At 44.2% G+C, this 20,231-nt stretch overlaps 1 protein-coding gene across 2 annotated transcripts; it reads left to right on the top strand.

Annotated features, from left to right (window-relative positions):
- Window positions 1-269: 269 nt before the first annotated feature.
- Window positions 270-11,437, top strand: LOC133230859 (binder of sperm protein homolog 2-like). Of its 2 annotated transcripts, XM_061388840.1 has the most exons (5): window positions 270-651; window positions 6,885-6,917; window positions 8,482-8,622; window positions 9,082-9,229; window positions 11,329-11,437. In XM_061388840.1, exons 1-5 carry the CDS (start codon window positions 573-575, stop codon window positions 11,333-11,335), a joined length of 408 nt encoding a protein of 135 aa, XP_061244824.1. In that variant the 5' UTR covers window positions 270-572; the 3' UTR covers window positions 11,336-11,437. The 2 variants fall into 2 exon arrangements, with proteins under 2 accessions (XP_061244824.1, XP_061244825.1); XM_061388841.1 differs by lacking the exons at window positions 9,082-9,229; window positions 11,329-11,437 and adding an exon at window positions 8,917-9,002.
- The last annotated feature ends 8,794 nt before the right edge of the window (window positions 11,438-20,231 follow it).

Here is a 20,231-nt window from a genome sequence, read left to right as displayed (position 1 = left end):
AGGGAACTAATGTCTGAAAAGGTCTTGGCACAGACAAGATCTGCAGAATGAGCGTTAAGTGCCTCCTTTCCTGACGTCATGATACTTGGCCTCCAGGACAGTTTCTTCCTCATCTTGGATTGCCTCAGGGAGTCCAGCAAGACACCCGCCTCCTTCGGGGAAGTCACTCTTCCAGTCTCTTCTCTCTCTTATAAAGCACTCTTCCCAGATCCCTCCAGAGATGGCTGGTGGGAGAGGAATTCTAAAGTGGATCAAGATCCATCCTTTCCACATACTGGCTGACCACAAGGCACAATGCCTAGCCTTTCTGAGCCTTACTTATTCAGGAAGCTAAAGATGACTTTGCCTTTCTTACTGGACTTTGTCTCTCTCTGTGTCTCTATTTATTTTTCCCCAAAGTCCAGGCTGAGAAGCTTTGGTTAAATTCCTGCAAGAGTTTCTATTAAATCAGGGATAGAAAACAAATACATTTTTCTTTTGGAGATTCTTAACGATATTTCTTATTGGGGTATCGTTGCTTGACAATGTTGTGTTAGTCTTTTTTGTTTTTAATAATCAAGGGAGTAGATGATATGAAATGGATAAGGAAGTGTGAAGCAAGCTTTAAAGCAGTGGTTCTCAAACTTTTTCGAACACTGGACTCACCAGGAGGTGAGTTGTTGCAACACAGACTGGTCTCAGCCTCGGTGTTTCGGCAGGTCACTGGTCTCAGCCTCGGTGTTTCGGCAGGTCTGCTGCGGGGGCCAAAGGACCTGCATTGCTAATGAGTTTGCAGGTGAAGATGGTGGAGCTGGTCCAGGGACCACACTTCCAGAATGCTGCTAGAGAGCTTTCTGAGATGGTTGTTCCTGGTCTTTCTAGGCAGTCTGGGATTCGGGGCATGGGAGAAAATGTTGTGGAGTGAATCTGTGAATAGTCGGAAGAGCGGGAGTGGGAGGAGCAGAAGCTGGAAGGCATAAAGCCAGAAGCGACGCGCGCTACTGGGCAGGCCACCTGCGGTCACTGGGAGTGATGAGAAGCCCAGTGGGATGGCTGTCCCTGGCCCTCTGCCTACATGGGCTGAAATCAGGTGAGAGCGCCAGAAGCGTCAGGGAGGGGAGGGTAGATGAAGAAGGTGAGACCTTGGAGGGGGTGGTTTGGAGTGAGATGAGCAGGAAAGACTCTAGCCAATGTTCATAGCATCTTTTAAATAGAGTCTAATGGTTAGTGCTGAATCCAAGATTTCGAGTGTCCTGGGTTCAAATCCTAGCTCTTCCTCTTGCTGGTTGGGTGATCATCAGTAGGTCACTTTGCCTCTCTTTAAGCCTCAAGCTTCTCATCTGTATAATGGTTATAATACTTTAGGAAGGAGGAAGCCTGGACATCCTGTTGAATGGAACAGCACGATGAACCTGGGGGACGTAATGCCAAGTGGAATAAGCTAGTCACAAAAGGACAAATACAGGTGTTTCTACTTAGATGAAGTATCTAAAATAGTCACATTAGTAGAACTGGTGGGAGCCAAGGACTGGGGAGAAGGGCCAATGGGGAGTTTGCATAATGGGTGAGAGATTTCCATAACGCAAGATGAATAAGTTCCAGAGGTCTGCTGGAAAACATGATGTCTATAGCCAGCAGTTATTGGTTTGTGCACTCAAAAGTTTGTAAAGAAGGTAGATCTCATGTGAAGGGTTCTTACTACAATGAAAGGGAGAGAAGGAAGGAAAGAAAAAGGAGAGAAAGAAGGAAGAAAGGGGAGAGAAAGAAGGAAGGAAGAAAGAATGAATGAAGCTTATTATGTATTGCTTTAGAAAGTTTACCAAGATCTTTTGTTAAGAGAGTAAGCTTCAAATAAACAGTATGTAAGCCAAGTCCTCCTTTGTCTAAAAAGGGAGTAAAATGTTATTAATAAATATGTTGAATATTTATGAACTATCTCTGTAGGTTTCACAGGAATTACAACATGGTTATCTGTGGGGAGGCTGGAGTTGGGGGTGGCTGAAAAGACTTACATGATTTCCCTTTCATAACCCATCGGAAGTTTGAACTCAGTGTATTCCCTCTCCAGAAAACAAATTCATTAGAGGGCAAATGATTTTTATCTCTTATCACTGTTGTAAGGATTATATAGAAAAGGTAGGTAAAACTGTTGGAACAGTCAATGACCTGCATGTAACCCAAGCCCACCAGGAACACAGGGGTGCTGAACAAACTGGTTTCTCACTCACTGGAACCAGGAAGACCACACAGCCTAGGGTATACCATGGGCAGTCTCAGGAAGAGGGTGTTAGGATCTATTCTAGGGTTTGGGCTCTGGGTGGGAGACTGTAGCGGGAGAGGCTTAGGTTAAGGAAGCCGGATCTCACCCGAGATTGGATGTGATCAGAAAGTGGAGGCAATGCTATGCTTGGGTATCTCAGTTAATCTTCTCTGGAGTGAAGACAGAACAGCGTGAGAAAGGTGTAATTGACAAAGAGGCAGCGGTCACTGTTTTTGGACAGAAGGAGGAGGTGTCTGGTAGTCTGTGACACGTGAGCGTGCATGTCTGTGCTTCCACACAATGCTGAACAGCTCTTGCTTTATCTCATTTTCTCATGATCTCAGAGTACACCTGAGTGATTGAGGCCTGACTGGAGAAGGACAGGGCTAGCGAGCCCCGAGTGCCCAGTCAGCCTTCAGATGTCAGGGGGCCGGGGTTGGGGGAGAGGGCTGCCTTTAGCTTCCTCTTTCTCAGAACACACTGGGCATACTGGAATTCCTCAGTCGATTGGTGGTGGCATTTATTCTCATCAACAGCTGGAGCAAGAGAAGGAGGAAGAGAGGAGCGGGAAGGGGAGAGATGAAGGAAAGGGGAGGAGGAGGGGATCTGATGATGAAAATGGTAATGTCTGCCCAGGCATACAATGTGATAAGGGCATAAAGCACAACCACAGAAGATCCGTAAGGATTTAGTCTTGTTCATCAGTACTAGCAGATGAAACAGTAAAGGATCATCTCCAGGTTCGTAAAACAAATAACTTAGTTCCTGAAATCAGACAGAGCTGGGCAAGAGTTCAGGCTGCATGCATTTTTTTTTTTTTTTTGACTGTGTGGGAAAGGTTTAAGTGAAAGTCTCTTTCTGCTCATTCATCTGTAAAATGAGGAGAAGGCTATGAAGATTAAAAACTGTAGAGATAAGAGGGTGTAAAGGTTAACTGCCATGGCTGAGCAAAGCAGAAAACTCACCCAGCTACTGTTAACGTTTATAAAGAAATTTAAGTACCCATAGAAAGAAAAGAAAGTGTAGTCACTCAGTCATGTCTGACTCTTTGCAACCCCATGGACTGTAGCCAGGCTCCTCTGTCCATAGAATTCTCCAGGCAAGAATACTGGAGTGGGTTGCCCTGCCCTCCTCCGGGGAACCCAGGGATGGAAACTGGGTCTCCCGCATTGTAGGTAAATTCTTTACCATCTGAGCCACAGGGAAAGTACCCATGGTTTTATCCTAAAATGTCCCTCATCTGCCCAGAGTAGAGCTTCAGCTTTGGGGCGGCACTGCCTGGAAAAGGTTCAGAATTGGAAACAGCAACCCCCCAGAGGCAGGAGTATTTCAGAGGCTCATTTTCTGCAGCCAGAGTACCTGAACTGCTTCTTAGTTCTCTGGCTTTTTTTTTTTTTTTTAATTGGAGGCTAATTACTTTACAATATTGTGGTGGTTTTTGCCATACATCCACATGGATCAGCCATGGGTGTACATGTGTTCCCCATCCTGACCCTTCCTCCCACCTCCCTCCCCATCCCATCCCTCAGGATCATCCCAGTGCACCAGCCCTGAGCACCCTGCCTCATGCATCGAACCTGGACTAGCGATCTATTTCACAAGTTCTCTGGCTTTTAAACAATGATTTCCCCACCCCCCACCTCTCTAAGCCTCCATTGCAGTATCTACAAAACAGAGATCCTCATTAATACTCTGCAATCTGTAAATATTACTATCGTGGTATGTGCGAGGGGTGGAAAAGAATTTCCAGACACGAGGCACAATGAGAGGAGAATGGAGTTTATTATAGTGGGAGACGCTGGTAGGCTAGTGGCCAATTTTTAGAGCCTCAAGACAGAAAATTCCAACAGTGGCGGATTCATTTCGATATTTGGCAAAACCAATACGATATTGTAAAGTTAAAAAAAAAAAAAAAAAAGACCAGTCTGGCCAATTCCAGATTTCAAACTAAAAAAAGAAAAGAAAAGAAAATTCCAACAGGAGGGGTGGCATTGAGTGAGTGGTTAGGATGCTACAAGGTTGGTACTTTACATAATATGAGGTCAAGGAGCTGGTCCGTTTAGGTGAGCAGGCTCATGGCAACAGTTGCTATGGGGCTTGGTTAATTCTGGAAATTTTTGTCCTGTGACCTTGGTATAAGGCTCCACACCTGTGACCCTAGTACAGGGCTCCACAATTACACGTAGTAATACCAATCTTACAGTAGTGTTGTAAGCATGATTTCTGTGAGATAATTAGCAGAAGGTGTTCAGTGCAGGAAACCACCCAGAACAATCATTCATTTAATCACGACTTCAAAAACGTTGACAACTTCTCAGCTCCTTTCTGAAAAGCAGGGCTGCTACTGGCTAACACAGATGACATACTCACCATGCCGTAGCTCCTGAGGTATAGAGTCTCACATAGACCTATGAGTTAGCATCACCATATCAAAGATCAGGAGAGTGAAGTATATCAGTTAAGTCACTTGCACAGGTAGGTGACAATTCCAAGATAATATCAATATTGTGTCCAGAACGCAGTCTCCATAGCAGGACTTCCTGGGTTGGAACCTTGTTCCCACCAGTCAGTGGTCTTTTAACTTCCAATAGTTTGCCGTTGCCTGTGTTATCTCCTCCGTAAAACTTTGCTGGGGCGGGGAGGAGAAGAGTGTTCTAAATTATAATCTCTCCTTCATAGAGTTGTTGTGAAGAGCAACTGAGGACAATGGCTGGAACATAGGAATGGCCAATTAAATATAAGCTAATGTTGTTGGTTAACAGGTCTGTGTATCTCCTTTCTAGTCTTTAATTTCGTCCAATCTGACTTTAGGGCTTCCCTGATAGCTCAGCTGGTAAAGAATCCATCTGCAATGCGGGAGACCCCGGTTTGACTCCTGGGTTGGGAAGATCCCCTGGAGAAGGGATAGGCTACTCACTCCAGTATTCTTGGGCTTCCCTGGTGGTTCAGCTGGTAAAGAATCCACCTGCAATGCAGGAGGCCTGGGCTCGATCCCTGGGTTGGGAAGATCCCCTGGAGAAGGGAACAGCTACCCACTCTAGTATTCTGGCCTTGAGAATTCCATGGACTGTATGGTCCATGGGGTTGCAAAGAGTCGAGCATGACTGAGTGACTTTCACTTTCAGCCTGACTTTTATGACAGTGGAAGTGCCGCTGAGACACTTCCTGAAACAGGTTCAGGGATGATAAAAAGCAAAATGATGTGAGAAACGAAACGAAATGAAATCAAACAAAATCACCAAGGCTGCACGACTGAAGCGACTTAGCAGCAGCAGCAGCTATAAATATTCAGCCTCTAGCACTGAACAAACAAACAGGTTGTTTTCCTGAAATGTTGGCATGTGGGCAAAAGCTAGATGTTCCATCCAACTTTCAGACCTGTGGAATTTCAACCAATGGGTCAAAGTTGAGTGACCTTGGATAGGGTGGATTTCGCTGGGCTGGAAGTAGCACAAGCTGGAATCAAGATTGCCAGAAGAAATATCAATAACCTCAGATATGCAGATGACACCACCCTTATGGCAGAAAGTGAAGAGGAACTAAAAAGCCTCTTGATGAAGGTGAGAGTGGAGAGTGAAAAAGCTGGCTTAAAGCTCAACATTCATAAAATGAAGATCATGGCATCTGGTCCCATCACTTCATGGGAAGTAGAAGGGGAAACAGTGGAAACAGTGTCAGACTTTATTTTTTTGGGCTCCAAAATCACTGCAGATGGTAATTGCAGCCATGAAATGAAAAGACGCTTACTCCTTGGAAGGGAAGTTATGACCAACCTAGATAGCATATTCAAAAGCAGAGACATTACTTTGCCAACAAAGGTCCATCTAGTCAAGGCTATGGTTTTTCCAGTGGTCGTGTGTATGGATGTGAGAGTTGGACTGTGAAGAAAGCTGAGTGCCGAAGAATTGATGCTTTTGAACTATGGTGTTGGAGAAGACTCTTGAGCGTCCCTTGGACTGCAAGGAGATCCAACCAGTCCATTCTTAAGGAGATCAGCCCTGGGTGTTCTTTGGAGGGAATGATGCTAAAGCTGAAACTCCAGTACTTTGGCCACCTCATGCAAAGAGTTGACTCACTGGAAAAGACTCTGATGCTGGGAGGGATTGGGGGCAGGAGGAGAAGGGGACGACAGAGGATGAGATGGCTGGATGGCATCACTGACTCGATGGACGTGAGTCTGAGTGAAGTCTGGGAGTTGGTGATGGACAGGGAGGCCTGCCGTGCTGTGATTCACTGGGTTGCAAAGAGTTGGACATGACTGAGTGACTGAATTGAACTGAACACAAAGAAAGACCTGAGGGATAGTGAGTGCTTATACCTGAATTAATGGACTGTCTTGGGTGAACATAAACCCCCTGTCCAAATTCGAAGTAACCATAAAGTGAAAGTGAAAGTGAAATCGTGTCCGACTCTTTGCGACCCCATGGACTGTAGCCCACCAGGCTCCTCAGTCCATGGAATTTTCCAGGCAAGAGTGCTGGAGTGGATTGCCATTTCCTTCAAGCCACCCAAAATGTGACAGCTTTTCTGTAACAGGAGAGCAGTCGGCTGCATCAACTTCAAGGTACCTGTAATTGCCATTTGTCTGGGAATAGAGTATTTTAGGAGGTGGTCTAAATTTTGCCTTTTTTTTTTTCTCTTTCAGACTTGATTTTCCGTATCCCTCGCCCATTCTCAGGTAAGGAGATATCTTTTTTTCATTTGTTAGCATCTCAAATGCGAGGCCCTATCTCACCCCACCTGTGAAACAATGTTACGTTCTGAAAGCTCCTTGCACTTACTTCCCTGTTGTTCTATTCTTTCATTCACTATTCTTTTTTCATTCTTTCTTTCTTTAGGTAGTTAATTATTTTGGGCTACACTGCCCATGGCATGTGGGATCTTAGTTCCCTGTAGGGGGATTGAACCCATGCCCCCTGCCATGGAAACACTGAGTCTTAACCAATGGAAACCCAGGGAAATTCCTCATTCACTGTTCTTCTGGCATAAAAGACCCTCCCTGATCATGGTAGCCAAACCATATATTTCAAGACCCAGTTAAGTCAGCCCTCCAAGATCCTCTCCCATGCTCCTCTGGAAAAGTACTCTCGTCTCCACTGAAATTAACATCAGCATTTGTAGGTTAAGTTTCTTCTCTGGACCAGTCCTGACCTGTCAGTTGATAGCATGGGTCTATCGTTGAACAATATATATGTGGTCACATCTGACAAATGAGAGAGACACTGAACGAGTCACTCCATGTTAAATAAATACGAGAACTTTAAAGAAGTATAAGGGCGCTTGTAAGGAAGTTCTGTACAAGTGGATCCGGCATAGACTGGATGTTCAGGGGAGTTCCTTGGAGATTTACATTTAGGATGAACGTCAGGGGAGGGTAAATAGGAAGAGGGTGTGTGATGTTCTTGCTAATCAGAGATCACACCTATAAATCCCCAAGACAAGAAAGATGGCGGTACACTTGGGAGACCTTACAAAGCTTGAGCAGAAAGAGCCCAAGGAAGGGTGGTCCAAAGTGGCTGGAAGTGCAGTTAGGAACCAGGTCAAGTAGGATATCATAAGCCACTTCAATGCTATTTCTTATCCTAAGAGTAATGGAGCCACTTCATGGCTAAGACTCCATGCTCCCAATGCAGGGGGCCCAGGTTCGATCCCTAGTTGGGGAACTAGTTCCCACATGCTGTGACTAAGAGCTCACATGCTGCAATGAAGACCCAGTGAAGCCAAATAAATAAACAGTTTTTTTTTTAAAGAGTAATGGAATATGAAGAGAGGTGTGGCAGAGTCAGGTTAGTATTCAAGAATGAAGATATTTGCTGCAATGTGAAGAAGAGATGGGCCAAATCAGTTAGAAGCATCTAGAAATAAGTCACTGAGTAGTCAAAACAAGTGGTCAACTTTGAGAGATACCTAGGGACAAACTGTGACAGGCTAAGAGGCTTCTTTTACTAGGAGAGAGAGAGAAAAAGGATGCTAAGAAAGACTCTAGAATTGCATCTTGGGTCTGGTGCACAGTGGTAGAGGACTTCCATGAAAAGGAAGCCAGGGACTCCAGTCTGCTTCCAGGTCCGGGATGAAATAGGCTTCCTTTGATACTCACTTGGCTGTTTTTGTGCCAGACCCAGAGAAGGCAGGGAGGGAGACGAGCCACATGTGAATGTGGGGGAGGTAGGTGCCATCGAGTGTGACGGACGAAGTCAGAAAGTCACTTCCCTTTGTCAGTTTGCTTGTTTTCTCTTTTCCAGTGTTTAGTAACTATTCCTGTATCTTTCCATTTGTGTATGACGACATCGTCTACTACAGCTGCGTCTCCGTCCGCAGTGACTATGCCTGGTGCTCTATCGACGAGATGTTCCAAGGTAGATGGCGGTACTGCACCGCGAAAGGTGAGTGTCCCCAGGATGCGTTTAGATGACTAGGATCCAAGAAGCAGCTGGCTACATGGTTTTTGCTGTCAGATAAACCTGCATCCAAATCCTGACTCTTTACAGGGTTGCTGTTGTTGTTGTCTCTAAGTCATGTCTGATTCTTTGTGACCCCACGGACTGTAGCCCACCAGGTTCCTCTGTCCGTGGGATTTCCCAGGCAAGAAGACTACGGTGGGTTGCCATTTCTGTCTCCAGGGGATCTTCCCAGCCTAGGGACTGAACCTGTGTCTCCTGCATCTTCTGCATTGACAGGCGGACTCTTTATCACTGAGCCGGCCCAGAAGCCCTTGATGTGGTTTAACCACCTCGAAAACAGTTCTGTGTGGTAGAGAAAGCACGTGTCGTGAGCACAACGATGGTTAATGCTAAGACTTTTTACATTCAAGTTTTTCCTTCTGCTCCACCCTTTCTTTGCAGATCCCCCAAGCTGCACCTTCCCTTTCTTGTACAGAAATAAATACTTTTTTAAGTGCACCAAGGAAGGCTATGTTTTGAGTCGGAGTTGGTGTTCATTGACAAGAGATTATAACAAAGACGGAAAATGGAAACAGTGCTCCCCTTACCAGTAAGTTGGTTGCGGAAGGATGGAGTGGGGGATCTTACAGATTTCTTAAAGGGGATCCTCTGGGTTAACGGAAAGGGAAGCTTGAGGTCGAGATTTTCTTGTGATGGCTTAGATCAGGGGTCAGCAAACATTCCCTGTCAAGAACCTACTAGTCAGTAATTTAAGCTGTACAAGCCATACTCAGTTCTGCCGTGGAGCACAAAAACGGCCACAGGTAATAAAAATGATAATAAATATGGGTATGTTTCCATAAGATTTTATTTATAGGCTTTAAATTTGAGTCTCAAAAAATTAAAAACAAACTATAAACAAGAAGGGGTTTGCTGACAGTCCAGCAGTTAAGACTCTGAGATTCCACTACAGGGCGTGTGGGTTCGACCCCTGGTCAGGGAAATAAGATCCCGAGTGCCCCAAGGCATGGCCAGAAAATAAATACATAAATGAATCTCATATAATTTTCAGGAGTCACAAAATAGCAGTTACCTTGTGATTTTTGTTTTTCTATCAACCTTTTAAAAAAAATACATATTCTCTCTGCTTCTCTATTATATTGCCATTTCCTTCATTGGAAGCACAGCCATTGTTGTCAACCATTCAAAAATGAGAAAACTGTTAGGTCACAAACCATCCAGGAACAGATGGTGGGTTGGGTTTGCTGCTGGCTCTAGTTTGCTGCCCCTGGCTTGGATGATTTGTCTGTGATCTCATTCAAACGAAGAATTGAAACTTTGAAACTTTTCAAGTTTGCATTGAAAAGAAGATAGGAGAAGGAGAAGTGTGGTCAACAGACAGGAGAGCTTACCCATTTCTGGGCTTTCCAGGTGGCTCCACGGTAAAGAATCTGCCTGCAGTGCTGGAGATGCAGGAGACACGGGTTCGAACCCTGGGTCGGGAAGATCCACTGAAAGGGGGAATGTCAACCCACTCCAGTATTCTTGCCTGGACACCCCCATGGACAGAGGGCTACAGTCCATGGGGTCACAAAGAGTCCGACACGACTGAGCACACACACACCACACCAAACAGCCTTTAATTTGGAAATGCCTTTGGGGTCATTGTCAACAATACCAGTACCAGGAAGACAAAGAGCCCGGGCATTCCCTATCCACATTGAAATTCTAGTAAAGGATGGGGCTGAACTTTCTTGTCCGGCTTCCAGAAAAGTCGAAGCCCCATTGGAACCCAGGCATAATAACTATACTGTTTTACATGTGCAAGGGGTCCCACTTCCTCCCCCAGCTGATTTGGATTGATTCTTGAACCTTCCCTGGAGCTCGGTCAATAGTTGTTAATTCCTGGGTTGATCTGCAGGCTTGCTTCTTGGTCAGATGCCAGGAAGTTTCCGTGATTTCTAAACTTGGCCTTCAATCGGATGTTACCTCATCTGCGAGCTCTTCATTACCTTATAAAAGGGTATCAGTGGTGCTTGGCTATAGCTCTCCAATTCCATCATTTTAACAACTTCCTTAACGTTGAAAATTATCAATTTAGGAAATTTGTTCAAATAATGGATTACACGCATGTGTGCCTAGTCACTTCAGTTGTGTCCAACGCTTTGCCACCCTATGGACCATAACCCGCCAGGCTTCTCTGTCCATGGGATTTTCAAGGCAAGAATACTGAAGTGGGTGGTCATTCCCTTCTCTAGGGGATCTTCCTGACCTAGGGATCGAACCTGGGTCTCCTGCATTGCAGGCGGGTGCTTTACTGCTGAACCACCAGGAAACATAATTTATGCAAAGGAGCAACTTAGGATGATCAATAATGGCATATTGAATTTGAGAGTGAGAAAGAAATACACTTTCCCTTTGTTGTTTAGTTGCTAAGTCGTTTCTCTTTTTCGACTCCAAGGACTGTAGCCCGCCAGGCTCCTCTGTCATGGGATTTTCCAGACAGGGGATCTTCCTGACCCAGGGATTGAACTCACATCACCTGCATTGGTAGGGGGATTCTTTACCGCTGAGCTGTCCTGTTCTACTTATTCATGCTATTTAGATCTTAGAGATAGACCAGATCTCCCATCAGGGAGAAGCAAGGATTATCCTATCTTGAAGGTGACAGACTGAGATACTGATGGTAATCTCTTTTTTCCTCCACAGTCTATAAGTCTTGGTGTTCTCAAAGAGGCAGAAGTTACAGGATTCTTCAGCTGCCTCTCAAAATACATCCTTTCCCTGGTCATTCTGACCAATAAAGATTTCCTCTGTCTTCTGTGTGAATGACTCCTTTTCTCCAAAAAAGATACAACCCAAGCTCAGTGGTGGTCAGTGCAATGCTGGCTGGGGTGGGGGTGGGAGACCAGTAGTGTATTTATGGAGAAGAACTTGCATTCAAATAAAAATCCTGATGGATTGCTAACAGCATAATCTTTGGCAAGTTAACTAAATTCTTAGAGAAACTCACTTCCCCTTACACAATTTTAAAATTATGGTATACACTTTTAGCTTTTTGAGATAAAATTTATGATATACAATTAACCATTTTAAAGTGAACAATTCGGTGGCATTTAGTACAGTTACAATGCTATGCAATCATCATCTCTGTCTAGTTCCAAAACATTTTCACCATCCCGAGAGGAAACCTTGCACCCATGAGGAGTCATTCTCCAATCTCTCATCCCTCCAGCCCCTGGGAACCATTAACCCTAACCCTCTCCTGGATATGTCATATAATATGTGACCATCAGGGTCTGGCTTCTTTCACTTAGCATAATGTTGTTGAGGCTCACCCCACATTGTCACATGTGTCAATATTTCATTTCTTTCCATGGTTGAGAGATATTTCACTGTCTGGATATACCGTGTTTTATTATCCATGGTTGTTGCTGTTCAGTCCACTAAGTCGTGTCTGACTCTCTGTGACCCCGTGGACTGCAGCACACTGGGCTTCCCTGTCCTTCACTGTCTCCCAGAGTTTGCCCAAACTCATGTCTATTGAGTCAGTGATGCTTCTAACTATCTCATGTAGATTTTATAAAGCACATATGTCATGTGTATAGAGCTAGGTGAATTTCCACTAAACGCTCCATGTAACTGACAACTATATTTAAAAAAAAAAACATCATTTCTAGCCCTGCTTCATTCCCTTTTCCAGGTGCTACCCACCCAAATGGCACCAATAGACTTGCCAGTTGAAGCAGGGTTTCCATAAACCTTCCATTTGTTGGAAAAAAAAAAGAGGGAACTTCCCTCTTGATTCAGTGGTTGCGACTCTGCACTTCCACTGCTGGGGACTGGGTTTCCTTCCCTGGTCCGGGAACTAGATCCCACATGTGGCAACTAAGACCCAGCACAATCAAATAAAATATTTTTAAATGGGGAAGAAACAATGGAAAATAACTGCAATAAACAAAGAAACAAGACAGGACTAAGGAAACAGGAAACTGTTGAAAGGCTGCAAGATCAAATGTGTTAGTGATAACAGTCAAGGAAAATAAGTTAAATACCCAGTTTTTTTTTTAAGAGAATTATTTGAAAAGAACAAAATCGCATTATATGGTGCTTCCAGGAAGCACTTCGAAAAGGGGCAGGGATGGGATGGGGACACAGGATATGGTTGTGCAGGCAGCAGAGAGGGTTGTAGGAAAATCTTGTGAGAAAGCAGGGGTCCTTGATCACTAGACGATTCACGGAGTTCATGTGGCTGCTACCCAGCACTGCTGACCATCTCTGCAAATCTAGTAAAATAGTAACACGATGGCCTTTTGGTCCTCAGAAATCAATACCCCTCTGTGTCTGATGAGGGCTGTATGAATGCCATTAAGGTTAATGAAGTGGAGAGGAGAGGAGCTTAATACTTTGTTCTCTCAGATGCCCCCCAGAACATTCTGTTCAAAGCAGAGATGGACTCCTTCTGAAAGTACCATTAAATGGCCATCACAGGTGCCCCGGGGGCAGAGGATGGCCTACGGCCATTTCTCCCTTCCACCCACTTACTGCCCAGAAGTTTGCTCACCTAGAATTCTCTGGTAGGGCTATCTGCATATTCTGCAAATTTCCAGGCAAAGCGACTGCTGCACAAAGCTATACCAAAATCTCCGGATTTCTTTCACATGCAGTGTATCACGTGTTCCTTTTTGTACAGAATATGTGTAGCCAAAGGATTGTTTGGAAGACAATAGGCAGTGCTCAGTTGCTCAGTCACGTCTGGCTCTTTGCAACCCCACTGACTGTAGCCCGCCAGGCTCCTCGTCCGTGGGATTTCCCAGGCAAGAATGCTGGAGTGGGTTGCCATTTCCTCCTCCAGGGGATCTTCCAGACCCAGGGATTGAACCCACAGCTCCTGCATTTCCTGCATTGCAGGTGGATTCGTTATTGCTGATTCACCTGGGAAGCCTGTACAGAATAGGAGAGGAGTTCTAAATTCTGTTTTGAGAACTTCCTGTTTCTAGGAGTCTGTCTTCCCTTCCTGGAATCCTAGACCTCATCCAAGATGGGTAAGATTCTGAGACAGGAAGAGCAGTGTAGCATGGAATCAAAGACCTAAATGTAAGGCCAGATACTATAAAACTTAGAAAAATAGGCAGAACACTCTCTGGCATAAATCGCAGCAAGAACTTTTCTGATCCACATCCTCGAAGAATGAAAATAAAAACACAAATAAACAAATGGGACCTAATAAAACTTAAATCTTTTGCACAGCAAAGGAAACCAGAAACAAAACGAAAAGATAGCCCTCAGAATGGGAGATGATATTTTCAAAGGAAGCAACCATCAAGGGATTAATCTCAAAAATATACAAACAGCTCAATATCAAAAAACAACCCAATCAAAAAACTGGGTGGAAGATCTAAATGTTTCTCCAAAGAAGACACTCAGATGGTGAAAAACCATGTGAAAAGATGCTCAATATCACTATTACAGAAGCGCAAACCAAAACTACAATGAGGTATCATCTCACACTGGTCAGAATGCCCATTATCAAAAAAATCTACAAACAATAAATGCCGGAATGCATGCTAAGTCACTTCAGTCATGTCTAACTCTTTGCGACCCAGTGGATTGCAGCCCACCAAGCTCCTCTGTCCATGGGATTCTCCGTGCAAGAGTACTGGAGTGGGTTGCCATTTCCAAATGCTGGAGAGGGTGTGGAGAAAAGGGAATCCTCCTACACTGTTGGTGGGAATGCAAACTGGTACTGCCACTATGGTAAAGAGTATGGAAGTTGCTTAAAAAAATGAGAATGGAGCTACCATATGATCTAGCAATTCCACTCCTTGGCTTCAATCTGGACAAAATCATAATTCAAGATATAGGCAACCCCTATTTTCAGGGCCGAATGTGAAAGGTGGAAATAGTGTCCTTTTGGAAGATGGCATCTATTATAAACATACTTCCAAACGATAGTCTCGTCCTTTCTCTCTGCCTCCATCACACTGGCGCTTACCCTCTTAGTCTGCATAACTTGTCCTCATTCTTGAGAATATCAGCTTTCACATCCCTTCCTCTAAGAAACTGAAGGCTTCCCTGGTGGCTCAGCGGTAAAGAATCCCCTGCCAATGCAGGAGACCAGGGTTCCATCCCTGGGTCCGGAATATTCCTCTGGAGAAGGAAATGGCAGGCAACCTGCTCCAGTATTCTTGCCTGGGAAATCCCGTGAACAGAGGAGCCGGACAGGCTGTAGTCCATGGGGTGGTAAAAGAATCATGACTTAGTGAACAGCAAAGAAACTTGATTTTCAACCAGAACAGTTTGGTTGTCAAAACTGAAGCAAGAGGCGCTACCGCCATCTAGTGGGCAGAGGCCAGGGATGCTGCTAAGCACAGGACAACAAATGATCGGGGCCCAGTTCAGTTCAGTCGCTCAGTCATGTCCGGCTCTTTGCGACCCCATGGACCACAGCACATCAAGCTTCCCTGTCCGTCACCAACTTCTGGAGCCTGCGCAAACTCCTGTCCATTGAGTCGGTGATGCCATCCAACCATCTCATCCTCTGTCATCCCCTTCTCCTCCTGCCTTCAATCTTTCCCAGCATCAGGGTCTTTTCCAATAAGTCAGTTCTGAATCAGGTGGCCAAAGTATTGGAGCTTCAGCTTCAGCCCTTCCAATGAATATTCAGGGTTGATTTCCTTTAGGATGGACTGGTTTGATCTTGCAATCCAGGGGATGTCCACTATGCCCAGACTGAGGTCTAAGGCTTGGTCCAGCTCTAGCATCTCTCTCACAGGGCTTGGGTGATGGAGCCCCCTGGGGACTTCCTCAGGCCCTTCAATGTTCTGATCTGCTACTTTGAAACTGCCTACATTCTCACTTTTGCCCCTAGGAGTTGAGGGAGAACAGGAACATATCTATTTCATATCCCTGAAGCACATGTGTGGCATTGACTTGCACAATTTCCTTTATAGAATAAAAGAAAAAATTGGCTTTTACTTGCATGTCACATACTTTCAGCACTATCCATGGAAACTCTCGACTGAAGAAAAACGCCTGCAAGGTTGTGTGTTGATTTGTTTGGGGAGCTTACTGAGGACTATAGCCTGGGAGACAGCATTTCAGATGGCTTTGAGGAACTGCTCTCAAGAGGTAAGGGAGGAACCAGGATATACAGCAGGGTGTTTTTATTTTGTTTGTATACTTGCTTTTGTAAAAAAAAAAAAATGTAGTTGAACATCAAGAGAGTACTGTGAATTACAAAGAGCAGATTTCACAAGTTATTAATTTTAGGTCTTTTTCATGTATGAGAAGATGCAAGAATCTGGATTCATTGAAATTATTCCTCAGATGTGCAGTCTTAACTACTGAGGGTCAGTGTCCAAAGCAGAGAACTTTTCCTGCTTTTCTCCACCCTGAATTCCCCTGGAGGCGCACTGTCGGTGCACAGTCCTCGTGGCTGAAGACTTGATCCTTGTAGAACTGGGATCAGTTCAGTTCAGTTCAGTCACTCAGTTGTGTCCGACTCTTTGTGACCCCATGAATCACAGCACACGAGGCCTCCCTGTCCATCACCAACTCCCAGAGTTCACTCAGACTCACATCCATCGAGTCAGTGATGCCATCCAGCCATCTCATCCTCTGTCGTCCCCTTCTCCTCCTGCCCCCAATCCCTCCCAGCATCAGAGTCTTTTCCAATGAGTCAACTCTTCGCATGAGGTGGCCAAAGTTCTGGAGTTTCAGCTTTAGCATCATTCCTTCCAAAGAAATCCCAGGGCTCATCTCCTTTAGAATGGGCTGGTTGTATCTCCCTGCAGTCCAAGGGACTCTCAAGAGCCTTCTCCAACACCACAGTTCAAAAGCATCAATTCTTCGGCACTCAGCTTTCTTCACAGTCCAACTCTCACATCCATACATGACCACTGGAAGAACTATAGCCTTGACTAGACGGACCTTTGTTGGCGAAGTAATGTCTCTGCTTTTCAATATGCTATCTAGGTTGGTCATAACTTTCCTTCCAAGGAGTAAGCGTCTTTTAATTTCATGGCTGCAATCACCATCTGCAGTGATTTTGGAGCCAAAAAAAAAAAAAGTCTGACACCATTTCCACTGTTTCCCCATCTATTTCCCATGAAGTGATGGGACCGGATGCCATGATCTTCGTTCTCTGAATGTTGAGCTTTAAGCCAACTTTTTCACTCTCCTCTTTCACTTTCATCAAGAGGCTTTTTAGTTCCTCTTCAGTTTCTGCCATAAGGGTGGTGTCATCTGCATATCTGAGGTTATTGATATTTCTCCCAGCAATCTTGATTCCAGCTTGTGCTTCTTCCAGCCCAGCATTTCTCATGATGTACTCTGCATATACATTAAATAAGCAGGGTGACAATATACAGCCTTGACGTACTCCTTTTCCTATTTGGAACCAGTCTGTTGCTCCATGTCCAGTTCCAACTGTTGCTTCCTGACCTGTATATAGGTTTCTCAAGAGGCAGGTCAGGTGGTCTGGTATTCCCATCTCTTTCAGAATTTTCCACAGTTTATTGTGATCCACACAGTCAAAGGCTTTGGCATAGTCTCCTAGCTCTTCCCAAATTCCAAAGAGAAACAGCTACTAGTTAGGGAAGTAAGGGAATGCAGAAACAGAGGAAAAGCAAATAGTTCAGCCATTTCATTTCTTTTTATGGCTCAGTAATACTCCAGTATGTATGCACACACCACATCTTCTTTACCCGTTCCTCTGCTGATGGACATTTAGGTTGCTTCTGTGTCCTGGCTATTATGAACAGTGCTGCAATGAACATTTGGATGCGTGTATCTTTTTGATTGAGTTTTTTGTAAGTGAGTTTCAGCTCTCCATATCTTTGGGTGTCCCTCAGTGATAACCGTCAGTTCAGTGTGTGGGCTCAGGTGTCACCTAGGAATAATTGTAACCCAGTACAGATCATAGTCTGGAGACTAAGTGGCTGCATATGCCTCACCCAATAATTGATTGAAAGTGAAAGTCGTGTCCGACTCTTTGTGACCCCACAGACTATATAGCCCATGGAATTCTCCAGGCCAGAATACTGGAGAGCATAGCTGTTCCCTTCTCCAGGGGAATCTTCCCAACCCAGGGATCAAGCCTAGGTCTCCCACACTGCAGGCGGATTCTTTACCAGCTGAGCCACAGGGAAGCCCAAGAATACTGGAGTGGGTAGTCTATCCATTCTCCAGCATATCTTCCTGACTCAGGAATTGAACCAGGGTCTCCTGCATTGCAGGCAGATTCTTTACCAACTGAGCTATCAGGGAAGTCCCCAATCATGAATTAGCTATTGTCATTCCAATAAGATTAAACATTCCAGTAAGATTAACAGTTTTATTAGTGTTCCATGACCTATGAAGTGGGAGAAGAATACAATTTCTTCATATAATCTGTATATTCAGTGTTAAAACTAAAGGGGAGTAACATGTGAAATGATCTGAGTATTGCTGACACGTGTTCACTCTCAATAATTATTGGTCACTCACAGTATCATTATGATTATTGTCACTAACTAGAATTATTTAACAATTATTTAGCAATTACAAGGAATGAAAGTATAATTTTCACTCTCCCTATTGTTGAGTATGTGAACATGTGAAGGCTTTGGTCCTCAGAGAGATAGAAGGCGGGTACAATGAAGTAACAATTGCTATTATGAATTTTCAATGTGGCAGACATGAAAATTCTCTTAGCCCAGTCCCTGAAACGTGAAATCACTTAATACATGTTCATTATGTTAATGATTGGACCTCCGGGGGGCTCAGTGGAAGAGAATCCCCCCTTTCCAAAACAGGAGACAGGTTCGATACCTGTGTCAGGAAGATGCCCTAGAGAAGGAAATGGCAACCCACTCCAGTATTCTTACCTGGAGAATCCCACAAACAGAGGAGCCTAGCAGGCTACATGCCACGGGGTCACAGTTGATGGGGTCACAAAAAGAGTCAGACACAACTTACTGACTAAGCAACAACAGCAAAATGTTTATGATTAAATGGCAAACAAGAACTGCCTCCTGTAGTCCATGTAGGTATAATATAAATTCAACCCCACAACCTGTGCGTCTAAAGCAAGTTCTTGACTCCTATGTTCAAAGAGAGAGATTTCAGGGACTGCCCTGGTGGTCCCGTGGTTAAAACTCTGAGCTTCCGAAGCAGGAGATGTAGGTTCAATCCCTGCTCAGAGAATTAATATCCCATGGGCTACACAGTGCAGCCAGAGATTTTCTAAAAATGTTTAATTAGATTGCTATAAAAAAGAGAGAGAAAGAGATCGCTGTTCACCCGAAACTAGCACATCGTTTCTTAACCAGCTATTGTGTGGTGTTAGTCACTCAGTCGTGTCTGTCTGACTCTTTGCAACCCTGTGGACTGTAGCCTGCCAGGCTCCTCTGTCCATGTCTCCAGGCAAGACTACTGGAGTGGGTTGCCATTCCTTTCTCCAGGGGATCTTCCCGACCCCAATGCAAAATAAAAAATTAAGGGGAAAAAGAAAAGAGAGAGATCTCAGTCCATGGTTTCTCAATTTCCCTCCAGCTTCTTGTCACTATGCCTTTTTATCTAGTTTTCAATTTTATTTTTAATTATCTTCAAACTAAGAGAAATCTTACCAGAAATACACAAAAAAATTCTTGTACATGATTCACACAGATTCACCAGTGGTAACGTTTTCCAACATTTGCTAGACTATGTTCTCATTTCTTTCACTCTCATGGATAATATTAACTTTTTTAACCACTTGAGAAAAAGTTACTGATATCATTTCCTTTTATCCCTCTACACTTCAGAGAATATTTTCTAAGGCCACAGATATTTCCTTTACAATCTTAGAAAAATGACAGAAATCGAGGAATTTAGTATTCTTGCAATGTTACTATCTAATCGACATTGTGCCTTCAAATGTGGCCAGCTGTCTCAATAATAAAATGACAGCATCTTCTGTGGCCCAGGATTCAATCTAGGATTTAGTTTACATCCTCCCTTTTCCTTTCTGTGGACCATATCCTCAGCTTTTCTTTTCTTAGGGTTGTTTTTTTTTAAATAACAATTTGATAATTTGAATGGTACCAGATAATTATTTTGTACAGCTTCCTCAATTAGAGTTTACACAATATGTTCTCATTAATACCTTCAGGTCTAGACTTCACGTTTTAAATATGCACGCCCAAAAAAGGAAGGAAGCAAGCAAGAGACTTCTCTGAAAGTCCAGTGGTTAAGACGCCAACCTTCCAAATCAAGGTGCACAGAATTCAATCCCTAATCAGGGAACTAAGATGCCACATACCTCCTGGCATGGCCAAAAACAAACAAAAAAGAAAAAAGGAGAGAGAGTAAATTTACTGTGGGGAAATCTAACAAACATTAGCTCGGCCAAGTGATCAAGGTCAATGGTGAGTTTTCAGGTTGATAGTGAAAGCCCTTGAAATGTTGGGACTATAATAGTATTTCACCTCCATGATCATCGTCTCGAAAACCCAGAAACCCAGTCAAATTATCAGACGAACATGGAGTACACCCCAAGAGAGGGACCTTCTCCAAAATATCTGACCAGTCATCCTCGAAATTGTCAAAGTCGTCAAAGACAAGGAAAGTCTGAGAAATTGTCACAGCCA

Source organism: Bos javanicus, chromosome 18 (assembly GCF_032452875.1).
Source record: "Bos javanicus breed banteng chromosome 18, ARS-OSU_banteng_1.0, whole genome shotgun sequence".
Lineage (NCBI taxonomy): Eukaryota > Metazoa > Chordata > Mammalia > Artiodactyla > Bovidae > Bos > Bos javanicus.
Note: the sequence above shows the minus strand (reverse complement) of the source record. Positions and strands in the feature narration are given on the sequence as shown.